This window comes from Leptodactylus fuscus, chromosome 2 (assembly GCF_031893055.1).
Source record: "Leptodactylus fuscus isolate aLepFus1 chromosome 2, aLepFus1.hap2, whole genome shotgun sequence".
In the NCBI taxonomy this organism is placed as follows: Eukaryota; Metazoa; Chordata; class Amphibia; order Anura; family Leptodactylidae; genus Leptodactylus; species Leptodactylus fuscus.
In genome coordinates this window covers 25,747,748-25,770,456 of record NC_134266.1, presented here as the reverse complement: position 1 = coordinate 25,770,456, position 22,709 = coordinate 25,747,748, and the positions used below count along the sequence as shown (strand labels likewise).

Sequence of the window (22,709 nt, the reverse complement as noted above, 5' to 3'; positions counted from 1 at the left end):
ATAAATAAATAAAAAGTTGCAGTAAGTGAAAGCAGCGAGAAAAGCGAGTTTGTTTCTTGCAGTGTGTCAGACATGACTCACGTCTCCTGCTCCATCTATAGGAATGATTTTGTTTATTCTACGCGGATCTGTAAATGGCGGCGATTGTGGAGCCGGCGTTCGGGGGATTCCAGGCTCCTTCATAAACACATGTCAGCACCAGGAATGGTTCCATTACATTCCATTCTGCAGAATAATCCAAGGCATTGCAACATGTTTGTGGAGAGATGTTTTTTAAAGGGACACTGCACCTTTAAGACATTATAAACTGTATGTTAGGCAATTGCTTAAATAGCACTTACCCAATGTCTATCTGTTACCCAGACTGCATGGATGACTCAACCCCCTCCTGGACCCCTCACCCCTATCTGCTTCCTCCATTCACACCCCCATAACACTATTAATGGGGCACTATATGGCATTTGGCACATTGTAGTGCCATTATGTGAGAATCACGGCACAGAATTTCAAGCCACTGTATAACGGTATTATTTCAATAATGTATGACAGTATTATTCAATCAGTTTTTTGGCAGTACTATTCAGGCACTATATGACAATATTATTTAGGCTCTATATGGTAATATTATTCAGGCAACATTTGGTAGTATTGTTCAGGAATTGTGAGGCAGAATTGTTCGAGCACTTTATGGTGGTATTATGCAGGCTCTGTATGGTGTATTATGCAGGCACTGTATGGCAGTATTATTTAGTCAGTTTGGCAGTATTATTCAGGCACTCTGGCAATATTATTCTGGCACTGTTTGGTAGTATTATTCAGGAATTGTATGGCAGAATTGTTCAGGTACTGGTTATCAGTGTTATTCAGGCACCATATTGTGGTATTATGTAGGCACTGTATGGCAGAATTATGTGGTCAGTTTGGCAGTTTTATTAAGGTACTGTATGGGGGTATTATTTAGGCATTGTCTGGTGGTATTACGCAGGCACTGTATCACAGTATTATTAGGTCAATTTGGCAGTTTTATTCAGCTATTTTTCTAGCACGATATGATGGTATTATTTAGACACTTCGCTATGACTAAGAGGTAACAACACCTCGAAACGCGTCAGCGGTATCGTCATTTCAATGTGATTACGCTGTACAGATATACAAAAAAACTTTTTTAAGAGAACAATATTAAAAGTCATGTTTTATTAGAATATTTTGGCTGGAGCTGGATCTGTTTTCTTTCTTTTTGCACATTATTCAGGCACTGCATGATGGCATTATGCAGATACTAAATGACAGTATTATTTAAGCACTTTATTTTGGTATTATTCAAGCACTGTATAGCAACCTTATTTAAGTACTGTTTAGCAATATCACTCAGATACTGTATGGTGATATTGTTCCAGCATTGTATGGTGCTATTTTAAAACTCATTATTCAGGCACTGTATGGCGGAATTATTCAGACACTGTTTGGCAGTATGGTTGCACTGCATGGTGGAATTATTCAGGCACTGAATCCCAGTACTATTCAGGCACTGTTTGGCATGTTACATATATATAGCTGATCTATTAATGCAGTTTTTGTTGCAGTTTTTGAGTCAAAGTTAGGAGTGCCCAAAAAAAGACTTTTTTTTACATCTGCACTGTTTTGCTGAAAGCTGACATTTTTGGGAATTTTTAACCAAATTAGACTCATGCTGAATAGATTTGCTCATCTCTAGTTATGGTTTTCTACATCCGAAAGGGAAGCCAGTCTTGGAAAGACCGATAGATAGACATGCAATAGATAGATAGATAGATAGATAGATAGATAGATAGATAGATAGATAGATAGATAGGAGATAGATAGAAAGTTAGATAGATAGATAGATAGATAGATAGATAGATAGACATGCAATAGATAGATAGATAGATAGATAGATAGGTGATAGATAGATAGATAGATAGATAGATAGATAGATAGATAGATGAGATACTGCTTTGAGTGAAAAAAATGCCAACAGAAAAGGTACAAAAACAACATATTTGATGATTCTTGCAAGGAAGGGAGGGAAGGGAATCATAAACTCCCCAGCATCAGTGTCTGTCAGCTAAATAGAGACTAGATCCCTAATGAACTGTAGGAGTAGAAATCAGTCCAGGAATGAAGCTGTGCTGGTGCTCGAGAGCTGGTGCGGGCAGCAGCGTCCTGGACACATGGACTTCACATACATGGGAAAAGGCTGAAACAAGGTGCAAAAGTGGGGATGTGAGAAGGCTGGAGGAGAATAGACAGAGAGTAAAAGCGAGTCAGACAAGAACTTATAGGATGTCTCACAACAGTTGTTTATCTGGGTTTGTGTGTTTTTGTTGTTTGTTTGTTTTTTTTGCTCTGGAGCTCCCCCTATTGCTTGCATTGTTTCACTCCAATTTTACTTACACATCGAAAGGGTAAAATCTGAAGAATGCTGTGGATTTGTGGGCTATGTGCAGATGTCTTTGTGGATAAATTTCATTATTGTTATTTCATTTTCATCATTTTGCCATCCCGGGGTCTTTCATGCCATCGGATGACACCACTTCAAAAGTCACTTTTTTCCAAAATGCCAAGTAAGAGGCATCAATCATCCCATCACATTCCAGAGCGTGTAATAATAATGTGCCCTAAACACCCTCTGGTGCTAAATACAGGGCGCCAGTACATGCCACTGGTAAAAATTACAGGGAGCTGTGATGTCTGCCACGTGGGGCCCTGTGCAAAGCCAGAAAATATTCTCTTCTGAATACTCTTATACAATTGTGAAAAAGTAATAATTGACCATTTTATGGTTATATCTTAACCTAGGAAAGCTGGGTGATAAGCTTTTGGGCCTTGGTATACATGAATGAGGGGTGTACCACTTTACAGGGGTAACTTGAAGCTCCTGGACCCAAAATATTACACCCTGTTCTGTGTATCATACCAATATTTTTTAGGAGAGCCCTTTGTTCTCCTTCAAGCACTTTAGTTTGGATGTGACTGCTACCTTCGCAACCCATGTAACTATGGCCGTGTAACTATGGCTGACAACTACAATGTGTAATAGCGGTCATAGTGGTTGTCAAAATTTTTATGATTCCAAAAAATTATTTAATGCAGGCAAAAAAAGTTACATTTTTATATTTTTAACTTTATATTATGTGCCATCCCTTTTCACCAGAACTCCCCAGCTGACTTCTGTTGATGTGTGATCCGTCAGTAACGTTTCATCATCACTATTATGTAATACATCTTCATAGGAAGCCGCAGGGGAACCTGGTGAGCGATGGCACAAAAACAGTGTCAAATTTGAGAGTTATTTGTAGGGAATTTGTCAGCAACTGGAATTTGCTAGAAATTTGCCTCCTGGTCTCCTTTCTCCTAGTCTTCTCGTTGTAGATGACTAGCTCTATCTATCTACCTCAAATCTCAGTTGTAGGAGAATAACCCTTCCAGGATTTTCATTTAAAGGAGGCCTTTCACCACCTCCGCAAATTCTGAATGTTCATACCTTTCACTAGGCGCCGCTTCACTGATTCCAATGCAGTTGGATTTTTTTCTCTAGCCCCCACCATTCCTGAGAAATCACTTGTCTTACTTTGACCACTGTCATTGTCTCTGTTGTCAGGTGGGCAGTCCTTGGATGGAGCAGGTAGACAGGGACCGCCCACCTTAAAACGCACAGCATTATTGTGCTAAAACTATCAGAAATGATTACTTGGGAATTCTGAGGGCTAGAGAAAAAATTCCAACTGCACCGGAATCAGTGGAGCAGTGGCTATTGAAGGATTCAAAGAGTTGGAGGTGTTGAAAGGTTTACTTTAACTGGTCACATTAGTCTTTACATTTGTTTATTAGAGTTCTCTGTCCACATTATAAATGAAGCTGATCTTTTTCTCCTCCCTCATCACAATATCAATCTTAATGCAAAACCCTGGTCAGTATGCGAGAACATGAATAATACCCCTTTAGTACATTTGGTCTTTTTCCATATTCAGTGTCCACTGCTAAGGACTCCACACTGTTGCATACTGTTTGCACTGTTTTATATTGTCTATTTGCACTTTCCAGCTTCACGCTGGACATTTTGGAGTTAACAGGCCCTTTCCGTGTTGCGAAATAAGCAAGCAGTGGCCTACACTATGGCCCCCAGTCTTTAGCCAGAAGGTGACCTCCTATTAACCTCAGTTAGATGGTAGCTAGCATGAGAAGAAGGAGATTCACCATGTAACCTAGTTAGTGGCAGATAGGGCTAACAGGCTCGTGTCATTGGACTCCAGGTTTGGAGAACTGAGACGGAGAACTTGCTGATCATTGAACATCTCCACTGCTGAACAGTGTGGACACTTATATATCCACGGGTGAGACATGCTCTGCATTTCCCTAAGGCTCCATTCCCACGGAGTAACGCGACACTCATTTAGACACGTAAACACGTGTCAGAGCGAGGCGCTTCAAAATAGATCCCATTGACGTCAATGGGTGCCGGCTTACGCGTGTTACACATTGAAATCAATGGGAGGCTTTATAACCCATTGAGTTCAATGAATAGCGCGCGTAAGCCGAGATCCATTGAAGTCAATGGGATCTGTTTTGAAGCGCCACGTGTTTACATGTCTAATTGAGCGGCGCGTTACTCCGTGGGAACGGAGCCTAATAGTGGTAGGAAAGGGGTCGTACCAGATGAGGTCAGAGGACTCAGGAAGGGATGAAGTGCCAAAGCCATTCCTGTCCATATGTGTGAATCCCGCTGTTGTAAGAGAATTGTGCCTCCATGTTGCACTATTGGGATACGTTCACTCATAGGAATTTGCTGTGGATTTGGAAGCAGATTCCGTCCCCAAATCCGTGGCAGATTATGCCCCAAATTGATCTCCCATTGTTTACAATTCGCTGCTTAGGAGTCTCGAGGCGTGGAATCCGCAGCAAGATCGAGCAGGATGCTGATGTTTTTTTAGCATCCTGCTGCGATCTCTGTCTCCCACCACAATGGGAGGCAGAGATCGCAGCAGGACGCTAAAAAAAAATGGCACAAAAGCCGCCATGACCAGTGAGGCCACCTCCTTGTTCCTAACTGCTCAGCCCCTGGTCGCTGCACAGACTAAACATATCAACAGCATGTGGTCTGCGGTTGCAGTTTTTGTTGACTGGGCAACCACTAACTTTTCAAAAAGTGCTTATTCCTACCTTGGCCGCTCACGGTTCCCTTTTATTGCTCGCTCATTTTTTATTTTATAACTCTTCTAAATAAGGCCGCTGCAGGTAAATCTTCCTAATCATTACAAATATATTACAAATTTGCTCCCAGCTGCAAACATTCAAAAACAGGTCCGGCCAAAGCCGGGGATCAGGGCGCCGTAATGCGCGGAGCTTTCAGACTCCTTTAAAGAATGATAGTTTGATGACGTGTACACGGAGGTGCGGGACGTAGACTGGATTTTCTAGGCCGTCTGGCTCGGCCAAGGGAGAGGAGGAAAAAAAAAAAAGAAAAAGGGAATGAAAAGCTTGTGATTAAGCACACATGGCACGGCCGGAGCAGATTTATGTAGTGCGAGTGACTTTTTACAGAGTGACTTATTTAATCGAATGTACACTTTAATACGCACGCTTTCTGGAAGCCGCTCAGATTAAGCCTTCCAAGACTTGACTCCTCTGTCCGTGGTGGGACTTTTTTTTTTCAGAATTTTCCAGAAGGACAATGGTGCCGTGGTGGGTGACAGGGGTAACTGGGCATCTGGTGCCGGGCCAACATCCCGTCACATCTTATACATCACGGACTTGGCTTGGGATAGCCCTCTTGTTTTCTTGACACCGGGCCACGGTCTTTATCCATGTTACTGGATCCAGAGCTATTTAATCGCTAGTGCATAAAGACACGTTGGGTGGGCGAGCGCAGGGTTGTTTAGATTTTAGCAGTTCCAAGCAGCGGTCTGACGGGTGTTTTGCACATTATTTCAGCACATTATCTATGGAAAATGCTGACTGAGAACAGCGAGAAGCCATGCTAAGAGCTTCGGCGCTACAGCGCGCAACAATGGAGGCATTTAGAGTGGAAATGGCCTGTATATAGAAGAAAATCAGAGTCAAAAATATCAAAAACATAAAACAGGGATATTGATGTAGAATGGAATAAATACTGTAGATAATCCAGGGGTATATATAGGGGTACTCTAGGTATGTATATAGGGGTACTCTAGGGGTATATTTAGGGGTATGTATATAGGGGTATATATAGAGGTACTCTAGGGGTACATATAGGGGAACTATAGGGGTATATATAGGGATATGTATATAGGGTACATATAGGGGTATGTATATAGGGGTATATATAGGGGTACTCTAAAGGTATATAGGGATATATAGGAGTATATATAGGGGGTATTCTAGGGGTATATAGGGATATGTATATAGAGATATATAAGGGTTCTTTAGGAGTACTCTAGGGGTATATATAGAGGTACTCTAGGGGTGTATATAGGAGTATTCTAGTGGTATATATAGGGCTACTCTAGTGGTATATATAGGGGTACTCTAGCAGAGCCACTATGTATGATATGATGACAATGACTGTATATAAGGGCAGGGCCACTATGTATTTCTATGGGGACAGCCACTGTATATAAGGGCAGAGCCACCATGTATGATATGAGGACAATGACTGTATATAAGGGCAGGGCCACTATGTATGTCTGTGGGGGCAACAAAGGACACACAATGTCATATGGCACACCCACAATGGCATTAAAGTCCCTTAAAGGGAATCTGTCGGGTCAGTTTGGGACACTCCTCCACCCAAAGGTCCTTATACATTTAGCGTAAGTATAAAGGTTTTTTATGTGGTTCGACCTGTGGGTAGTTTAGTGTCACAATCACTATGATAGATTCCCTTTTAGGCTGTTTTCTCATGTTGTCAGACGCAGTGCCACTTCTGTCCACAGGTTGTGTCTGGTATTGCAACTTAACTCCATTGAAGTGAGACGGACAGATGTTTCCTACCACACAACCTATGGACAGGTGGGCAGTGTTACTGTAAGTAACAGCCTTGTCTGTCTAATCCTGGATAACCCCTCTAAATTTGGGTTATAGTATGTTATTATTTGCGGTTTTAAAAGCTGAAAACTTAGTTTCTTTTTAAGCCAAAAAAAAAAAGTGGATTCTTCTTCCCGGTGGATTACATCAGTATAAGGCTGCTGCGGCAAAAGTCTGGAAATTCTTATAATTAATACTCTGCAGGCTCGAGGTGTCCAGGACCTGGCTCCGCTCTGCCATAAATCACACATTGTACTGGAATTCCTAAAGTGACTGATCTGGTGTCATAGAATGCTTGGAAAATAGTCACATGGAGGAATAATGTAATAGATAGATAGATAGATAGATAGATAGATGATAGATAGATAGATAGATAGGAGATAGATAGATAGATAGATAGATAGATAGATAGATAGGAGATAGATAGATAGATAGATAGATAGATAGATAGATAGATATGAGATAGATAGATAGATAGATAGATAGATAGATAGATAGATAGATAGGAGATAGATAGATAGATAGATAGATAGATATGAGATAGATAGATAGATAGATAGATAGATAGATAGATATGAGATAGATAGATAGATAGATAGATAGATAGGAGATAGATAGATAGATAGATAGATAGATAGATAGATATGAGATAGATAGATAGATAGATAGATAGATAGATAGATAGATATGAGATAGATAGATATGAGATAGATAGATAGATAGATAGATAGATAGATAGATAGATAGGAGATAGATAGATATGAGATAGATAGATAGATAGATAGATAGATAGATAGATAGATAGATAGGAGATAGATAGATAGATAGATAGATATGAGATAGATAGATAGATAGATAGATAGATAGATAGATAGGAGATAGATAGATATGAGATAGATAGATAGATAGATAGATAGATAGATAGATATGAGATAGATAGATAGATAGATAGATAGATAGATATGAGATAGATAGATAGATAGATAGATAGATAGATATGAGATAGATAGATATGAGATAGATAGATAGATAGATAGATAGATAGATAGATAGATAGGAGATAGATAGATATGAGATAGATAGATAGATAGATAGATAGATAGGAGATAGATAGATAGATAGATAGATAGATATGAGATAGATAGATAGATAGATAGATAGATAGATAGATTAGATAGATAGTAGAGATGAGCGAGTACTGTTCGGATCAGCCGATCCGAACAGCACGCTCCATAGAAATTAATGGATGCACCTGGTACTTCCGCTTTGACGGCGGCCGGCCACTTAACCCCCTGCGTGCCGGCTACGTCCATTCATTTCTATGCGAGCGTGCTGTTCGGATCAGCTGATCCGAACAGTACTCGCTCATCTCTAATAGATAGATATGAGATAGATAGATAGATAGATAGATAGATAGATAGATAGATAGATAGGAGATAGATAGATAGATAGATAGATAGATAGATAGATAGATAAATATGAGACAGATAGATGGATAGATAGGGAAATAAATATGAGATAGATAGAAATAGATAGATAGATAGATAGATAGATAGATAGATAGATAGATAGATAGATAGATAGATAGATAATACATTTCTTTAATGAAAAATAAATGGTTGCAAAACTGCCCATACCCTTTAAGGATGATAAAGTCTCTTCTAAGTATCATCTATAAGGAGACATATGAAGGAGTCTGTATTGATAGGACTGTGCGGCATCGGACATAGGACTGACTAAGATTATTTTTTAAACTTTTTTTATCATGGTCCAACAAAAAGTTTTTCTTCCCTGTAAACCTTTCGCTGTATAATCCGGTGATATAATGTAGCGCTCAGCAAGAACAAGACCCTTTATTATTTTATTGATATACGTTTGGCAATGGGCACGTGGAACATATGAAAGTGGAGGCGTCCGCCTTTGCCAAGAATATCAAGTGACCCTGTTTTATTTGGTACATCTGGCACCTCGGAGGAATGGGCAGAGATCATTCTCATATGGACCATTGACTAATGCCTATTAATAAGTGGCGCGGTGGTCCCGGGTACATGCGCTCTGGGACATCAGCTCACAAGTATCTAAGCAGCGACAATTTTTAAATTGATTTATTTTATAATTGTATATTTTATTCTATTTTCCAGGGCAGCCATCTTGTCTGAGCTTCTCCTCTGCTCTAACAGCATTTAGTGATCTGCTTTACAGCACAGTCATGGGCCATAGGCAGTAATAGTCTGGAGAAGACTCCTTGATGCTATAGGAGAATGTCTTAGATGTACTTTGTGTTGAAAGGAGGAGGAGATAAGCTTTGACATTATCTATAGTCAGTAGTGATGTGATGGTGTTATCTATGGAGGTGTTATCTTCTATATGATGTAAATGAGGTGACTGCTGCAAAAAAGCTGCTACAGAATTGGAAAGTATCAGTCTATTATTAGGCTTAGTTGTGAGAGTGATTGCACTTCAAATATTGAGTAAAAAAAAATAAATCTGACTACCAGTTGCTGACCCCAGGCTGTTCCTAATTTCAGTACCTCTGCTAGTAAGGTATCAAAATGTTAAATAAAATTGAAAAAAATATTAATAAAAAAAAAAAAAATTAAATATCCCACTTTTTAAATAATAAAAAAAATTTCATTTGTAAAAAAGACTATATCATTACAAAATACACCTATGGTAATAATGCCATATAAAAATACAGCCCATCCAACAAAAAAACGAGCCCTCAGGAAGATGACAGGATAAAAAAACACTTCTGGTTCTCGAGATGCCGATATGAAAAGACACCAATATTTCTATGCCCTGAAGGGCCAAGACCGTTTGTGTCCTGAAGGGGTTAATAAAGAAAACGAAGAAGTTGTTATTAACATAGGTATGAAGCGTGTAAAGCGAGAAGCGGCGGTCCTACTGCTAGGAAAATAAGCCGTCCGTCAGTCAAGAGCTTATTAACGTGGGTGTAAGGAAGGCCGCGCCTTCAGTAAGTTACCCCGTATACATTCTATAGGGGACATTCTGTGCATTGAGCCAAAATGAACACACGTAGAATATGAGATGGCGAAGGCCGAAAGATGGGACGTGCAGATATAGCAGAGCTGAAACGGTTTCGAATGAGATACTCAATGTTTCCTCTCTTTTCACAGCTACACCTGAAACCGAATGTGTGGTATGAGAGGCCGACTGCAGTAAGGACATGATTCAGACTGTTCCAGATCCATCAGCTCACATCAAAGTAAGCGATAAATAATATTATATAATAGACTGACTAACTGACCATCCCTTATCTTGTTTGGCCTCTTGGTGGCAGCACTCGCGTCTTCATGGGAACTGAATTATTGGCAAGCGATGGTGCCGGGATATTGGCCCTAGAATTATGGGCTCTTTACTACTGACCAAGCACAGCGCCGTACTTTGTATTGTGGTTGTGCTTGGAATTGCAACTCAGCCCCACTCATGTGAATGGGACTGGACCAATGGAATGATGAACGTGATGCCACTGACTCAGAAGGGGAAGTGAAATTCAAAGTCTTAGTCCCAGACAATCCCTTTAACACCATCATGGAGCCCAGTTTGACCTCGCTATAACAAAGAGGCAGCTAATATTAGGATTTTACTCATATAGCATCGAAGAAGTAATATTTATAGAAGGGAAAGTGATTTATGGCACTGGTGATGTCACTGTAAGATTTCGGGGTTGAATATTGGTTTGGCACCAAAAAAAATGACGCCCTCCATTGTGTGCAGAAAATGTGGTTATTGTGCATTGCAAAGAATGTTCTATGTGTGAATCCGTTATTATAATTAATGTTGCATGTCTCCGGGGCTGAGAATCTGTAGACATATTTACATGTATATGAATGATGTCATCGGCTTCTTGTACAATTCTGAACTTTATAAGCTGGCTACTTATAGGGGTAGGGGTGCACTAGAACGGCCTTTATACTGTGTATTGAGCCAGAAGCAGGTGGCCTTATAGGCAGATGAGAATAGCTGATCGGTGGGGGTACCAGGTGTCCTTATTGTAAGGATAGGTCATCAATATCAAGTGTAGAAAACATAGGAAACTCCTTTAACTTTCAGTGAGAGATCGTTAAATTTCTTCAGCTTCAGGAACAGATCTGTGCTGTGACTTCCTGCTGGTAGAGGGGGAGAAAGAGCTGCTTCATATATATTCATAGAGGGATACTGAGAACATAGAGGTTTCAATACATGCAAGGTGTATGGTTATTTTTTTGTGCCTGACATAAGCCGATCTATTCCAATCTAAGGTCATATTTTTTGGGTTTGGTTGAATTTAAAACACTGTCAAACAAATGTCTCTCTCTCTCTCTCTCTCTCTCTCTCTCTCTCTCTCTCTCTCTCTGTATATATATATATATATATATATATATATATATATATATATATCGTATTTTTCGGACTATAAGACGCACAGGTTTTAGAGGAGAAAAATAGGGAAAAAAATTTTTCAGGCAAAAAATGGTAAAATATTTAATGTATGGGATTTGTAGTTTTGGAACAGCTGCAAGGCCACATGGACAGGTGACCCTGCAGCTGTATGGGGATGTATAGGGCGTTTTTTTTGTGGGGCCAGGTGTACTTTTTAGTTATACCATTTTGGGAAATGTTTATTGCTTAGATCACCTATTATTTAATTCAGAGGCAAAACAGAGAGAACAACCCAGCGGTTTAGCACTTTTGATTTTGACGTTCACTGTACATAAAACTATTAGTAGACCGGGCATTTTCAGACACAGGGATACCTAATGTGTATGTTTCACAGTAATGTTATACTTTTATATGTATTCTAGGGAAAGGAGGTGAACTTTTATTTATTTTATTTTTTAATATATTTTTTTTTTAAGTGTTTTTTTTTTTTTTTTTACTATTTTATTATCCCCCGCCTAGGGGGCTTGAACCTGCAATCATTTGATTGCAAGTCCCATAGACGGCAATACAAGTGTATTGCCGTCTATGGGAGATTCTATACATTACTATCGCGGAGTGTCATAGACCAGCCGCGATAGTAATATATAGCTATGACAGGCCTGGGTTCCTTCATTAGGCTCCCGGCTGTCATCGGAACAGGTCGGCTCCTGCGGCCTCGCCGTGCAGGAGCCGGCCTGCATCACTAAAGGTATGGGGCCGGTGGGGACCGGCCCCGGGGCTAACTTTCACTGCCGGGACCTGCGGAGGAGGAGCGGATTTACAGCATGCCACCGCTGGTTTTCTTCAGCGGCAGGAGCGTGGCAATCTGCAGGCCCCGGCAGCTAAGACACTCCCCGGCATCTGCTGTAATAGACCGGCGGATGCCGGGGACTGTCTTAGCTGCCGGGGCCTGCAGATTGTCACGCTCCTGCCGCTACGGAAAACCAGCGGTGGCAGTAGCGCGACCATGCTGCAAATCCGCTCCTCCCCCCACATTCGGACTATAAGACGCACCCTCATTTTCCTCCGAAATTTTGGGGGAAAAAAGTGCGTCTTATAGTCCGAAAAATACAGTATATGTATAGTTAATGTCTTAAAAAAACTGTTTAAAAAATCAGAGAACCTGTAGCATAATAACCTCTGGGCCTCCACCTGTTAGACTGTAGAAACCCCATATTATAAAAACCCCTAGGCCTATATTTATTAGACTGTAGAGACCCCATAGTATAATAACCCCTAGGCCTCCACCTATTAGACTGTAGAGACTCCATAGTGTAATAACCCCTAGGCCTCCACCCAGCGCCGCACCTCCCATGAGGCGACATGATGCGACCGCTTCAGGCGGCGCTATGCCAGGGCACGGGGGGGTGGGGCGCATTTTTGCTTACCTAAGCCAGTCCAGGTCAAGTTGTCCTGGACTGGCTTAGCGTCACCGTCACCGAGTGGTGGATTGGGGAGGCCCTGTGGACACAGCGCTGCTCCAGCGGCCTCCCCTCACGCTCAGGCTCATGCTCCCTGCCTGCTCTCTGCCTGCGAATGCTGCTCCGCCACGCCCCCCTTCGCTCCGCCACACACACCTTCGCTCCGCCCCCTCAGCTCCGCCCCGCCCCCTCCTCCGGGGGGGCGCCTTTCTGCTTTCTGTCAAAGAAGGTAGGTTCACTCCTGCCTCCACCTATTAGACTGTAGAGACCCTGTAGTATAATAACCGCTGGGCCTCTACCTATTAGACTGTAGAAACCCCATATTATAAAAACCCCTAGGCCTATATCTATTAGACTGTAGAGACCCTGTAGTATAATAAGCCCTGGGCCTCCACCTATTAAACCGAAGAGACTGCAGAGTATAAAAATTTCATTTCTGGTTCATAACAAACTTATTCAACCCAAAATGAATCCTTGGGATGAACCGTCCAAACCCAATATGAAACAAGTATTCAGGGGTCGCCCATCTCTAGTCCCTATATCTCCTGACACGAACAGTAGGCCGCTCACAAATTCTTTTTTATCACCTAAATATCATTTTCCCAATCCTAAAAGTATCTGACAATCCGGCATCCCGGGGCCCAGGCGCACATGACTGTATATGGAGATGAGGGACATTCCTTACTGTTCCGCATTAAGTTTTATCCCTAAAGAATTCACCGACGCACCAAGCAAGGTAGCAGATAAAGCTTCAGGACAGCGCCGACCTCTCAGATCTGGAACTGATTTGATTCACATCTGCAGTAAGTCCTAAAATCCGTCACAGATAGACTTGTATCTTCTCATCCAAATAAAAACATCCTGGCAATGTGATACAGATGGGGACGACACATATACTCAATGGCCTATATTTAAGGTGAAATCTACTGGCACTTTTCCTTAAATGGTCAGGTCTATTGTTTTCTGCATTAAAGGGGACAGTCACTAATGTGCACCATTACCCCAAGGGGGTCACTCAACGTCCCCCTGACCCGAAAGCTAGTGCAAAGCTGAATTTTCCCCTAAGGTTTTGTCAGTGTCAGTCTTCACTTTATTTTGGGTGTTGCTTTTGTTTACTAGGAATATTAGGATGAACAATGTTATAGGAGATAGGATAGGACCTAAGGGAGTAGGAATCCATTGCTCTGCATGATAATGGGGGTTATACAAGAACTATGAAGACTGGCACTCAATATGCCAGTCTTCAAAAGCATGCCTCATTCAGTCCCATAGAAGTGAAAGGAGTAATGGTCACCCATGGCCCTATTCACACAGGGACTCGGAGACCTCCAGGTTTTTCCACAGATTACCATTTGATCAGGGAAAAATTCTGAGATTTGCTTATTGTAAATGGACTCTTCTACAAATTAGGATTGACCAATCAAGAAAACCCCTTTAAAGAGGACCTTTCACCACCTCCACCAACTCCAAGTCATTGCATCCTTCAGTAGGTGTTGCTCCAATGATTTTGGCGTAGTTGGAATTTTTTCTCTAGCCCCTACCATTCCTGAGAAATCATTGCTCTTAGTTTCAGCAGTATTATGCTCTCTATTGTCTGGTGGGCAGTCCTAGACTGGAGCAGAATGACAGGGAAGGCCTACCTGGCAGTAGAGGGCATAATTGTGCTGAAATTAACAGCAATATTACTCAGGGATGGTGGGGGCTAGAGAAGAAAATTCCAACTACGCCAGAATCAGTGAAGCGGCAACTATTAACAGATGATGAGAACTGAAGTTGGTGGAGGTCCTCTTTAAAGGGGTTGTCCAGGACCTGAAGATAATTGATACTGATGACCTATTTACAGGATGGGGTCCAACACCTGTATCCTGTTCTGATCAGCTGTTTTGGCTGTATTAGGTATATGCTTGGAATCACCCAAGCTTCTGTTCAAGTTAATGGGAGAACGGCTGCAGTTCCAGATGCCACTACTACACTGTACAGACAGAAAGCTGTATACAGTGTGCATAGCCACGTACACAATAGTGGTGGCGCTGGAACTGCAGTTGTTTCCATTCACTTGAATAGGAGCAGTACTGCTTTCAACTGTATACCTTATATACGGCTTCAGTGACTGCATCAGCTGGTCAGTGCATGGTCGAGGTGTTGGACCCTGACCAATCTGACAATGATGACCTATTCTATGGACAGTATCAAATATCCTCCTGTCCTCAGGTAACAGAGTAAAAGGACTAAGACCCCATACACACGACCGATGTTCAATGTGGGGCCGAGATAACAGTGAAATACAGACACTCTCGGAACACACTCGGAGTTACAAGTGAGAAAAATCTTGTATGGCGAAACTAACATCATGTTGAGTGGCTCTTACCCAGACATGACCCAGGCCTCGCACCTGTACCATACCTGCCCCAGTGCCAAGCTGTAGGAACGTGCCTGGAACGGGCCGCAGTTACCGCCCGGGCTATGTGAGAGTTCAGTGACCTCCTTCTCTGCACGTTTCTTATTGGAGAACAGATAATATTTATATAAGAAGGATAGAAAGTGAAAACCCAGTCATGTCTGTAATTCAAGAAGTCCAGCAAAATACCGCCACCTGCAAACCTCTGGGCCCGCTGTATTTTTGCACGCAGCTCTGCATGCCTATTATATCATTTGGAGAGATTTGGTTTGGATGGAGTTGCAGAACTTTTTGCTTGTAGACCCAGCGATTCCAGATTAAGTCCTAATGGATTTTCTTGGAGGCGAACTTTTCCAGGAAAGGCCGGGTGCCAGGGGCCAAGTTATTTGTGTTTGTTTACAACGCTGCGATGCCAACACTGCAAAAACCGGCACTGCGGTATCATTTTTCTAACCTGCTGGCAGGGCTATGTCTCGCTACAGCCCACACTTCTGCAGCCGAGCAGCGCCCCTGATTGATGGGGAAATATGTAAATATCCCCCCTTAGAAGCTGGATATAAGACACTTCCTTTGATATGGAAATAGCATCTTTGAAGGATTTGGGTTGATTTACAGCAGACAGACGTTTTTGTTTGGAATAAGCCAGTCTATATTAATGTTTAAATGGAAATCTAGCGATGGCAAGTTACCGGAATCTTATTACCCAGAACACTTCCTCTAATCTGGCATCCAATAGTCCATACAGGATGATCATCTGGTAGCACAAATAATCTGGATTTTGACAAAATATGAACAGAGGTCGGGATATGCTGCACTCACTATTCTGCTGGTACAGTCACTGTGTACATACATTACATTACTTATCCTGTACTGATCCTGAGTTACATCATGTACTGTATTATACTCCAGAGCTGCACTCACTATTCTGCTGGTACAGTCACTGTGTACATACATTACATTACTTATCCTGTATTATACTCCAGAGCTTTGCTCACTATTCTGCCGGTGCAGTCACTGTGTACATACATTACATTACTTATCCTGTACTGATCCTGAGTTACATCCTGTATTATACTCCAGAGCTGCGCTCACTATTCTGCTGGTGCAGTCACTGTGTACATACATTACATTACTTATCCTGTACTGATCCTGAGTTACATCCTGTATTATACTCCAGAGCTGCGCTCACTATTCTGCTGGTGCAGTCACTGTGTACATACATTACATTACTTATCCTGTACTGATCCTGAGTTACATCCTGTATTATACTCCAGAGCTGCGCTCACTATTCTGCTGGTGGAGTCACTGTGTACATACATTACATTACTTATCCTGTACTGATCCTGAGTTACATCCTGTATTATACTCCAGAGCTGCGCTCACTATTCTGCTGGTGCAGTCACTGTGTACATACATTACATTACTTATCCTGTATTATACTCCACAGCTGCGCTCACTATTCTGCTGGTACAGTCACTGTGTACATACATTACATTACTTATCCTGTACAGATCCTGAGTTACATCCTGTATTATTCTCCAGAGCTGCACTCGCTATTCTGCTGGTGCTGTACATACATTACTATACACAATGATGTGATTGGAGAATAAGGTTCCACCTCCAGTTCTTGTATTTCTTTCCACTCTCCACTTAGTGATGGGGCCCCATTAGCTGTTTTTGGACTAATATTACAAGCTGTTGCATACATTGTGAATATACAGATCTGTCTTCATGTTCGGGGCTGCTCAACCAAGTGATTATTTTGTCTAAGACGTGAATGCTGGTTTCTCTTTCCTCCATAATTCTGGATCTGTGCCTGATTATGTAGAAATATGCAGCCGACGAGGAGGCGCACTTACTTTTTAATGCTATCTTTGTCCAAGTCCATTGGACACCAGGCTTGGCTTGCTTAGTTTACCTCCAGAAGTCACACTGCACAAATATACAAGGTCTCTGGTTACTCCATGGAAGTCAGGCGCAGAAATTGTCATATTTGAAAGGGAGCATCTGTTATTTTTCAGACCCAAAAAATCTGGACTAACTTAAAACAAACGAAGAAGAAAAGATTTGGATGAGACTTTTAGCCAAAGTATTTGCTTAGCGCGAGAAGAAAGTGTGAAATTAGTTCAATACCAGCAATTTCCTGTGAACTCCGCTCAAAAGTTCACGTAACGTTATTGTAATGATTTGACTTTTACTGTGCAACCTGCTCCCATTACAGGGCTCCGAGCACCGGCCGCGAGGAATACTTATAAAGAAATATTGTGATACATAATCTAATCAGCCCACAGAATACCGCCATATAGTGCCAAGATACTACTGACATCTACAGCCCACATAACACCACATGTAGTGCCGAAATAATGTGCAATGTTCAAATAATACTTCCTCAAAGAAGTCACATAATGTCGCCTGATGATTCTAAGGTACTGCTGACATGTACAACCCAAATAACACCGCCATCAGGTGCCAAAATAGCATGAAATTATATAGTTATGTATACTTCTTCAAGGAAGTCACATAATATCACCATAAAATGTTACAGTACTGCTCACATATACGACATAGAGTACAACGCCATATAGTGCTGAAATACTACTTACAGTCTGATTGGTGTCTAATGAATTTAGGGGTCTGTTCTGAGGTCTAATAATTTAGGAATCTGATCTAGGGTCTGATGATTTTAGGGGTCTGAAATGGGGTCTGATGAATTAAGGGCACTGTTCTGGGGTCTAATAATTTAGGGGCCTGATCTAGGGTCTGATGAATTTAGGGGTCTGATCTGGGGTCTAATAATTTAGGGGTCTGATCTAGAGTCTCATGAATTTAGAAGTCTGATCTGGGGTCTGATGAATTTAGGGGACTGTTCTGGGGTCTAATAATTTAGGAGTCTGATATGGGGGTCTAATAATTTAGGAGTCTAATCTAGCGACTGATGAATTTAGGGGTCAGATCCGGGGTCTGATAAATTTAGGAGTCTGATCTGGGGTCTGGTGAATTTAGGGGTCTAATTTGGGGTCTAGTGAAATTAGTAGACTGCTTTAAGGAACATGTTGCCTAGTTTTTGGCCACATCATTTTAGGCTGTGGAGACTGAATGAAGGGATCTGTTCTGGAGTCTGGTCTGAGTTCAGTTTCTAATAAATGTGTTGTCTAGTCTTGGTTCAAAGATCACATCTGAATGAATTTAGAGGTCTGGTCTTGGGGTTTGAAGATATAGAGGTTTGGCGTTAGGTCTGAATGAATGTATCTGGTTTGGGGTAACATTACAAATTTGTTGTTAAATCGGTTGTCTAGGGAGTTAAACTTATCTGACTACCTCTGTTGGACCAGACCATGTTGGATCACTCAGTCTCCTCCTCTTACCTTTGTTACAATGGCTGACTTTACTATAGTCATTCAGCCCCCATAGCCCAGATAACTACCTGCCAAAATAGGAGGAGATGGATGGTGGCAAAGCAATCATATGATTGGCTGCTGGTTCTGATGACATGATCCAGTGGTCAGAACCACATCGTTAGCCCAGCATGAAGAAACTGCGGGACAAAGTCAGTAAAGTTTATTTTCCCAGACAACCGCTTTAACTATTTGTTGTTATTTGCAAGATCTGTAAGATTAAGGGCCCCCTTCACTGTGGTTACACCCCCGAGTAGGAAAGCTGTTCAGATCCATTGCTGAAGTGGCAAGTTCTCTGGTCATTCAGGTACTTCAGAAAGCTGGGTTTCACCCCTATACTAGTAGTCAGGGTGGCCATATTGGTTTTCACCAAGCTTTCTTTGATGCTTTAGTCTTTTATCTGTAACGCGATCCATTTTACGATAAGACGTTCCATATTCTGAAGGTTATAGCTGAGGATTTACCCACCATTAAGATCAAGAAGGAGGCAGCGGCTTTTAATCATAGCGTAGTGTGAAGCAGATGTAGCTGAGCCGGCCAGGCTTTTATCCAGGCCAGCAGAGTCACATACGTATCGCCTTTATTCCCTGCACAGACATGTTTTATACATACGATAAAGACTGACGGCGCTGACAGAAGGACGAAAGAGAGAAGAGTCTGAGATGATGACAGCCGGATTCCTCAGCAATTGCAGCATTCACTTCTCATCCCCAGCTAGCGGCCAATTCACCGGCTTACAACGAGAATGATGTCATTGAGCGAGTCCGTCTGAAGTATTAATATCTGCATCTGGGTGAAACCCGGTGTCTAGGCAGCTGTCCCCTGGGGTAGGGAGTCAATTTGGCTCTTGCGCAGGCGTCATTGCTCCTCCTGTCCACTGCAGCCAGCGCTCCTTTCTCTGTCCCGCCCTCGCGGAGCCACCACCCAGATACTCCGCCCCTGTAGGTTAGACAAAGCTCCATCAAAAAGCAATGGACACACACTAGACACTTGGTTCACTCTGTGGATATTGCTTTACTGTATATGATGAAGTGCAGCAAATCTGGTATAAAGAGAACTCAAAAAGTGGTGGATGCGCCCCCTGCTGCCCTGACTGGAGTCTCTTCCTTGCTTCAAGCAGGACACACGGCTCGCATGGTTTTACTGGCTGCTTAGTGTCCAGAGAGCCATCCTCTGACCTTGCGAGGTTAGGTTATGTAGTAGTAGCTGTACATGATATCATTCATTTTTTTAATGATTTACCCCAAAGGGGGCACTAAATGGTATCAGATGCTCTATAGAGAACTATGGGAAAATCTTTTTGGAAACTGGCAGAGATCCAGTGTCACCTTTTGAGGCATACACATGAGATATCATTGGTCTGGGCCTATCCATTATTTGAAAACATGACTACCTTCTTTCAGAATTAGTGCCACCCCTGTCCAGAACCTGTCCTCTACAGGTCATGTGTGGTATTGTAGCTCCAATCTATTCACTTCAGTGGAGCTCAACTGTAATACGAGACACAGGGCAGACAACACTTAGCATAAAACATAACTTTTAATGTCAAATATGGTCAGCTAAAATCTTTCAACGGTATAGCTAGGGCTAAAATTAGAATACATAACTCAATAAGAAAAGTAGGGAACACTATAGAGATATAGCTTTTTTGCAATGTTCCTAGATACTGCAGGGTAGTTCAGCTTAGGGGAGTGATAATCACAACTTAACAGGTGATGGTTAGCACTAAATAGGTGCCTAGATGATGGTGGGAGCCAGTACTCATGTCAGACACTGAGTACTGGCTCCCACCATCGGGGAACAGGGAAATGCGGTTTTTACTGCAACATCTTCTTTATTATTTTTCCTTATCCTCTCCTGATGAGAATATGTAATCGAAACGCGTAGAGAGATTAATTATTTACAGCATATCTAGTGTGAACCCTATAGAATGGCATATTTATCAAGTGGACAGGGACACTAGTTATATGTTTAGGTGTCAGGTTAACTTTGCTATTGAGTGGACGCTTTAGGGCAGTGTGAACAGCATCAAAACAGTAGGGGGGAAGAAGGTATTTACTCTATACAACATTGTTATCAGCTACAGTATCAGTGAGATTATCATCATCTAGGCACCTATTTAGTGCTAACCGTCACCTGTTAAGTTGTGATTATCACTCCCCTAAGCTGAACTACCCTGCAGTATCTAGGAACATTGCAAAAAAGCTATATCTCTATAGTGTTCCCTACTTTTCTTATTGAGTTATGTATTCTAATTTTAGCCCTAGCTATACCGTTGAAAGATTTTAGCTGACCATATTTGACATTAAAAGTTATGTTTTATGCTAAGTGTTGTTTGTTATAAGAGAAAGTGTAGCAGTCAGTGCCCATTGAGATTGAGACACAGGGCAGGTTTGGTGCTATTTCTGGAAGAAAGCAGACATAGTTTTACAAACTTGTAGAAGGGATGGAAAAACAATATGATGGATGGAATATGGATGGATGGATGGAATATGGATGGAAAGAGGGAAGGACTAAATGAAGAAATGAAGGAGGGAAAGAGTTGAAAGGAGGGAGGAAGGAATGTCTTAATGAAGTAAAGAAGGAAGTAAGAAAGGAAGAAAGAGAGGGAAGGAGAAGGAAGGATAAAAGAAGGAAGGAAAGGATTGATGTAAGAAGCAATGATGTGATGAAGGAAGGAAAGAAAGAAAGAAAGAAAGAAAGAAAGAAAGAAAGAAAGAAAGAAAGAAAGAAAGAAAGAAAGAAAGAAAGAGAAAGAAAAAGAAAGGAGAAAAGAATGAAGGAAGAAAGGGAGTGAGGTAGGAAGGAAGAAAGGAAGGAGGGAGTCAGTGAGGGGAGGAGGAAGGTAGGTTGAAAGATAAGAAACGAGGGAAGAAGAAAGGATAGAAACATGGAAAAAAGTAAGGAAATAAGGAAATTTGGTAGAAGGGAAATTATAGGAAAGAAAGAATGTAGGGAAGAAGGAAGAAAGACAATAAATAAGGGATTGGGGAAGAAATGTGAATAGGAAGGGAGGGAAGGAAGGAAAGAAGGAAGGAAGGAAGGAAGGAAGGAAAGAAAGAAAAAAAAAGAAATAAGGAATTGGGGAAGAAATGTGGGTAGGTAGGAAGGAAGGAAGAAAGAAAGAGAAAGAATGAAAGAAAGAAAGAAAGAAAGAAAGGAAGGAAGGAAGGAAGGAAGGAAGAAGGGAAAGATGGAAGGGGAAGGAAGGAAGGAAGGAGCTCAGAAATAGTGCAGACTACTAATCCAGTTCCATCATTTACAGTATTAATGTTGTCCACCAAAGCGACACAAGATCCTTCACGGGCGGAATGTAGATAAGTTTCTGTCACCGTTGTTCTCTGGTGATGGAGGATACCAATATATTCTGCCATCTAGAAGTAAGATGTCGTAGCTTAGATGTTGATATCTTCTGGAACTAGATCTAGAACTTCCCAAGCCTGGCAGAAAATACTGGACCTTGTCTTGTCCCACCAGTTGAGAATCAGCCGCCTGCTCAGCACTCATTCATTCTGTCCCACCGACTGGTCCAGATGTTTCACTGGATTTCATAAGGTTGTGAAGTCTTGAATGTTGAGTATCTTGGTCTCCATCCAAAGTAAAGAAAACTAAGGGTAAAGGCGTGTGGACAGCATCTGACTTCCTCCCACAAAAATCTTCTGTGAAACAATAGCCGCTCTAATCTGAGGGCATAAAGACGGAGCAATGACAGATGTCTGGGTTCTCCGCACTTCTCATCTTTATCACAAGATCCTGCACCCCAGATGTACAGTATGACCAGACCCCGGGGCTAAGATTTACCCAAAACCTATAATTTTATATACTCATAAAAATTATAAAGTAACTCAGCCTGAGCTAAGACTGTTGTTAAAAAACAGAGAAGATTCTGAGAGGCACAAAGCGCCGGGCTTTACTTTTACGGCTTAGGTTCGCCGTTTACCGGCACTTCATGGTCATCAATAAAATGTGTATTTTTAGCGACTTGGCCTTTTCTGCCTTACGATGCTGACAAACATCCCACGTGAAGGAGCCATCTGGGTCTGAGCACAGGCA

The 22,709-nt window shown here is 41.7% G+C and overlaps 1 protein-coding gene across 1 annotated transcript in view; it reads left to right on the top strand.

The window, feature by feature from the left end:
• The window catches only part of ERG (ETS transcription factor ERG), a 138,802-nt gene that overhangs the window by 29,983 nt on the left and 86,110 nt on the right, over positions 1–22,709 (top strand). Inside the window, exon 2 of the mRNA XM_075263540.1 lies at positions 10,158–10,246. Coding sequence (XP_075119641.1) covers positions 10,208–10,246 — 39 coding nt within the window. The 5' untranslated portion in view covers positions 10,158–10,207. The remainder of the gene's footprint in view (positions 1–10,157; positions 10,247–22,709) is intronic.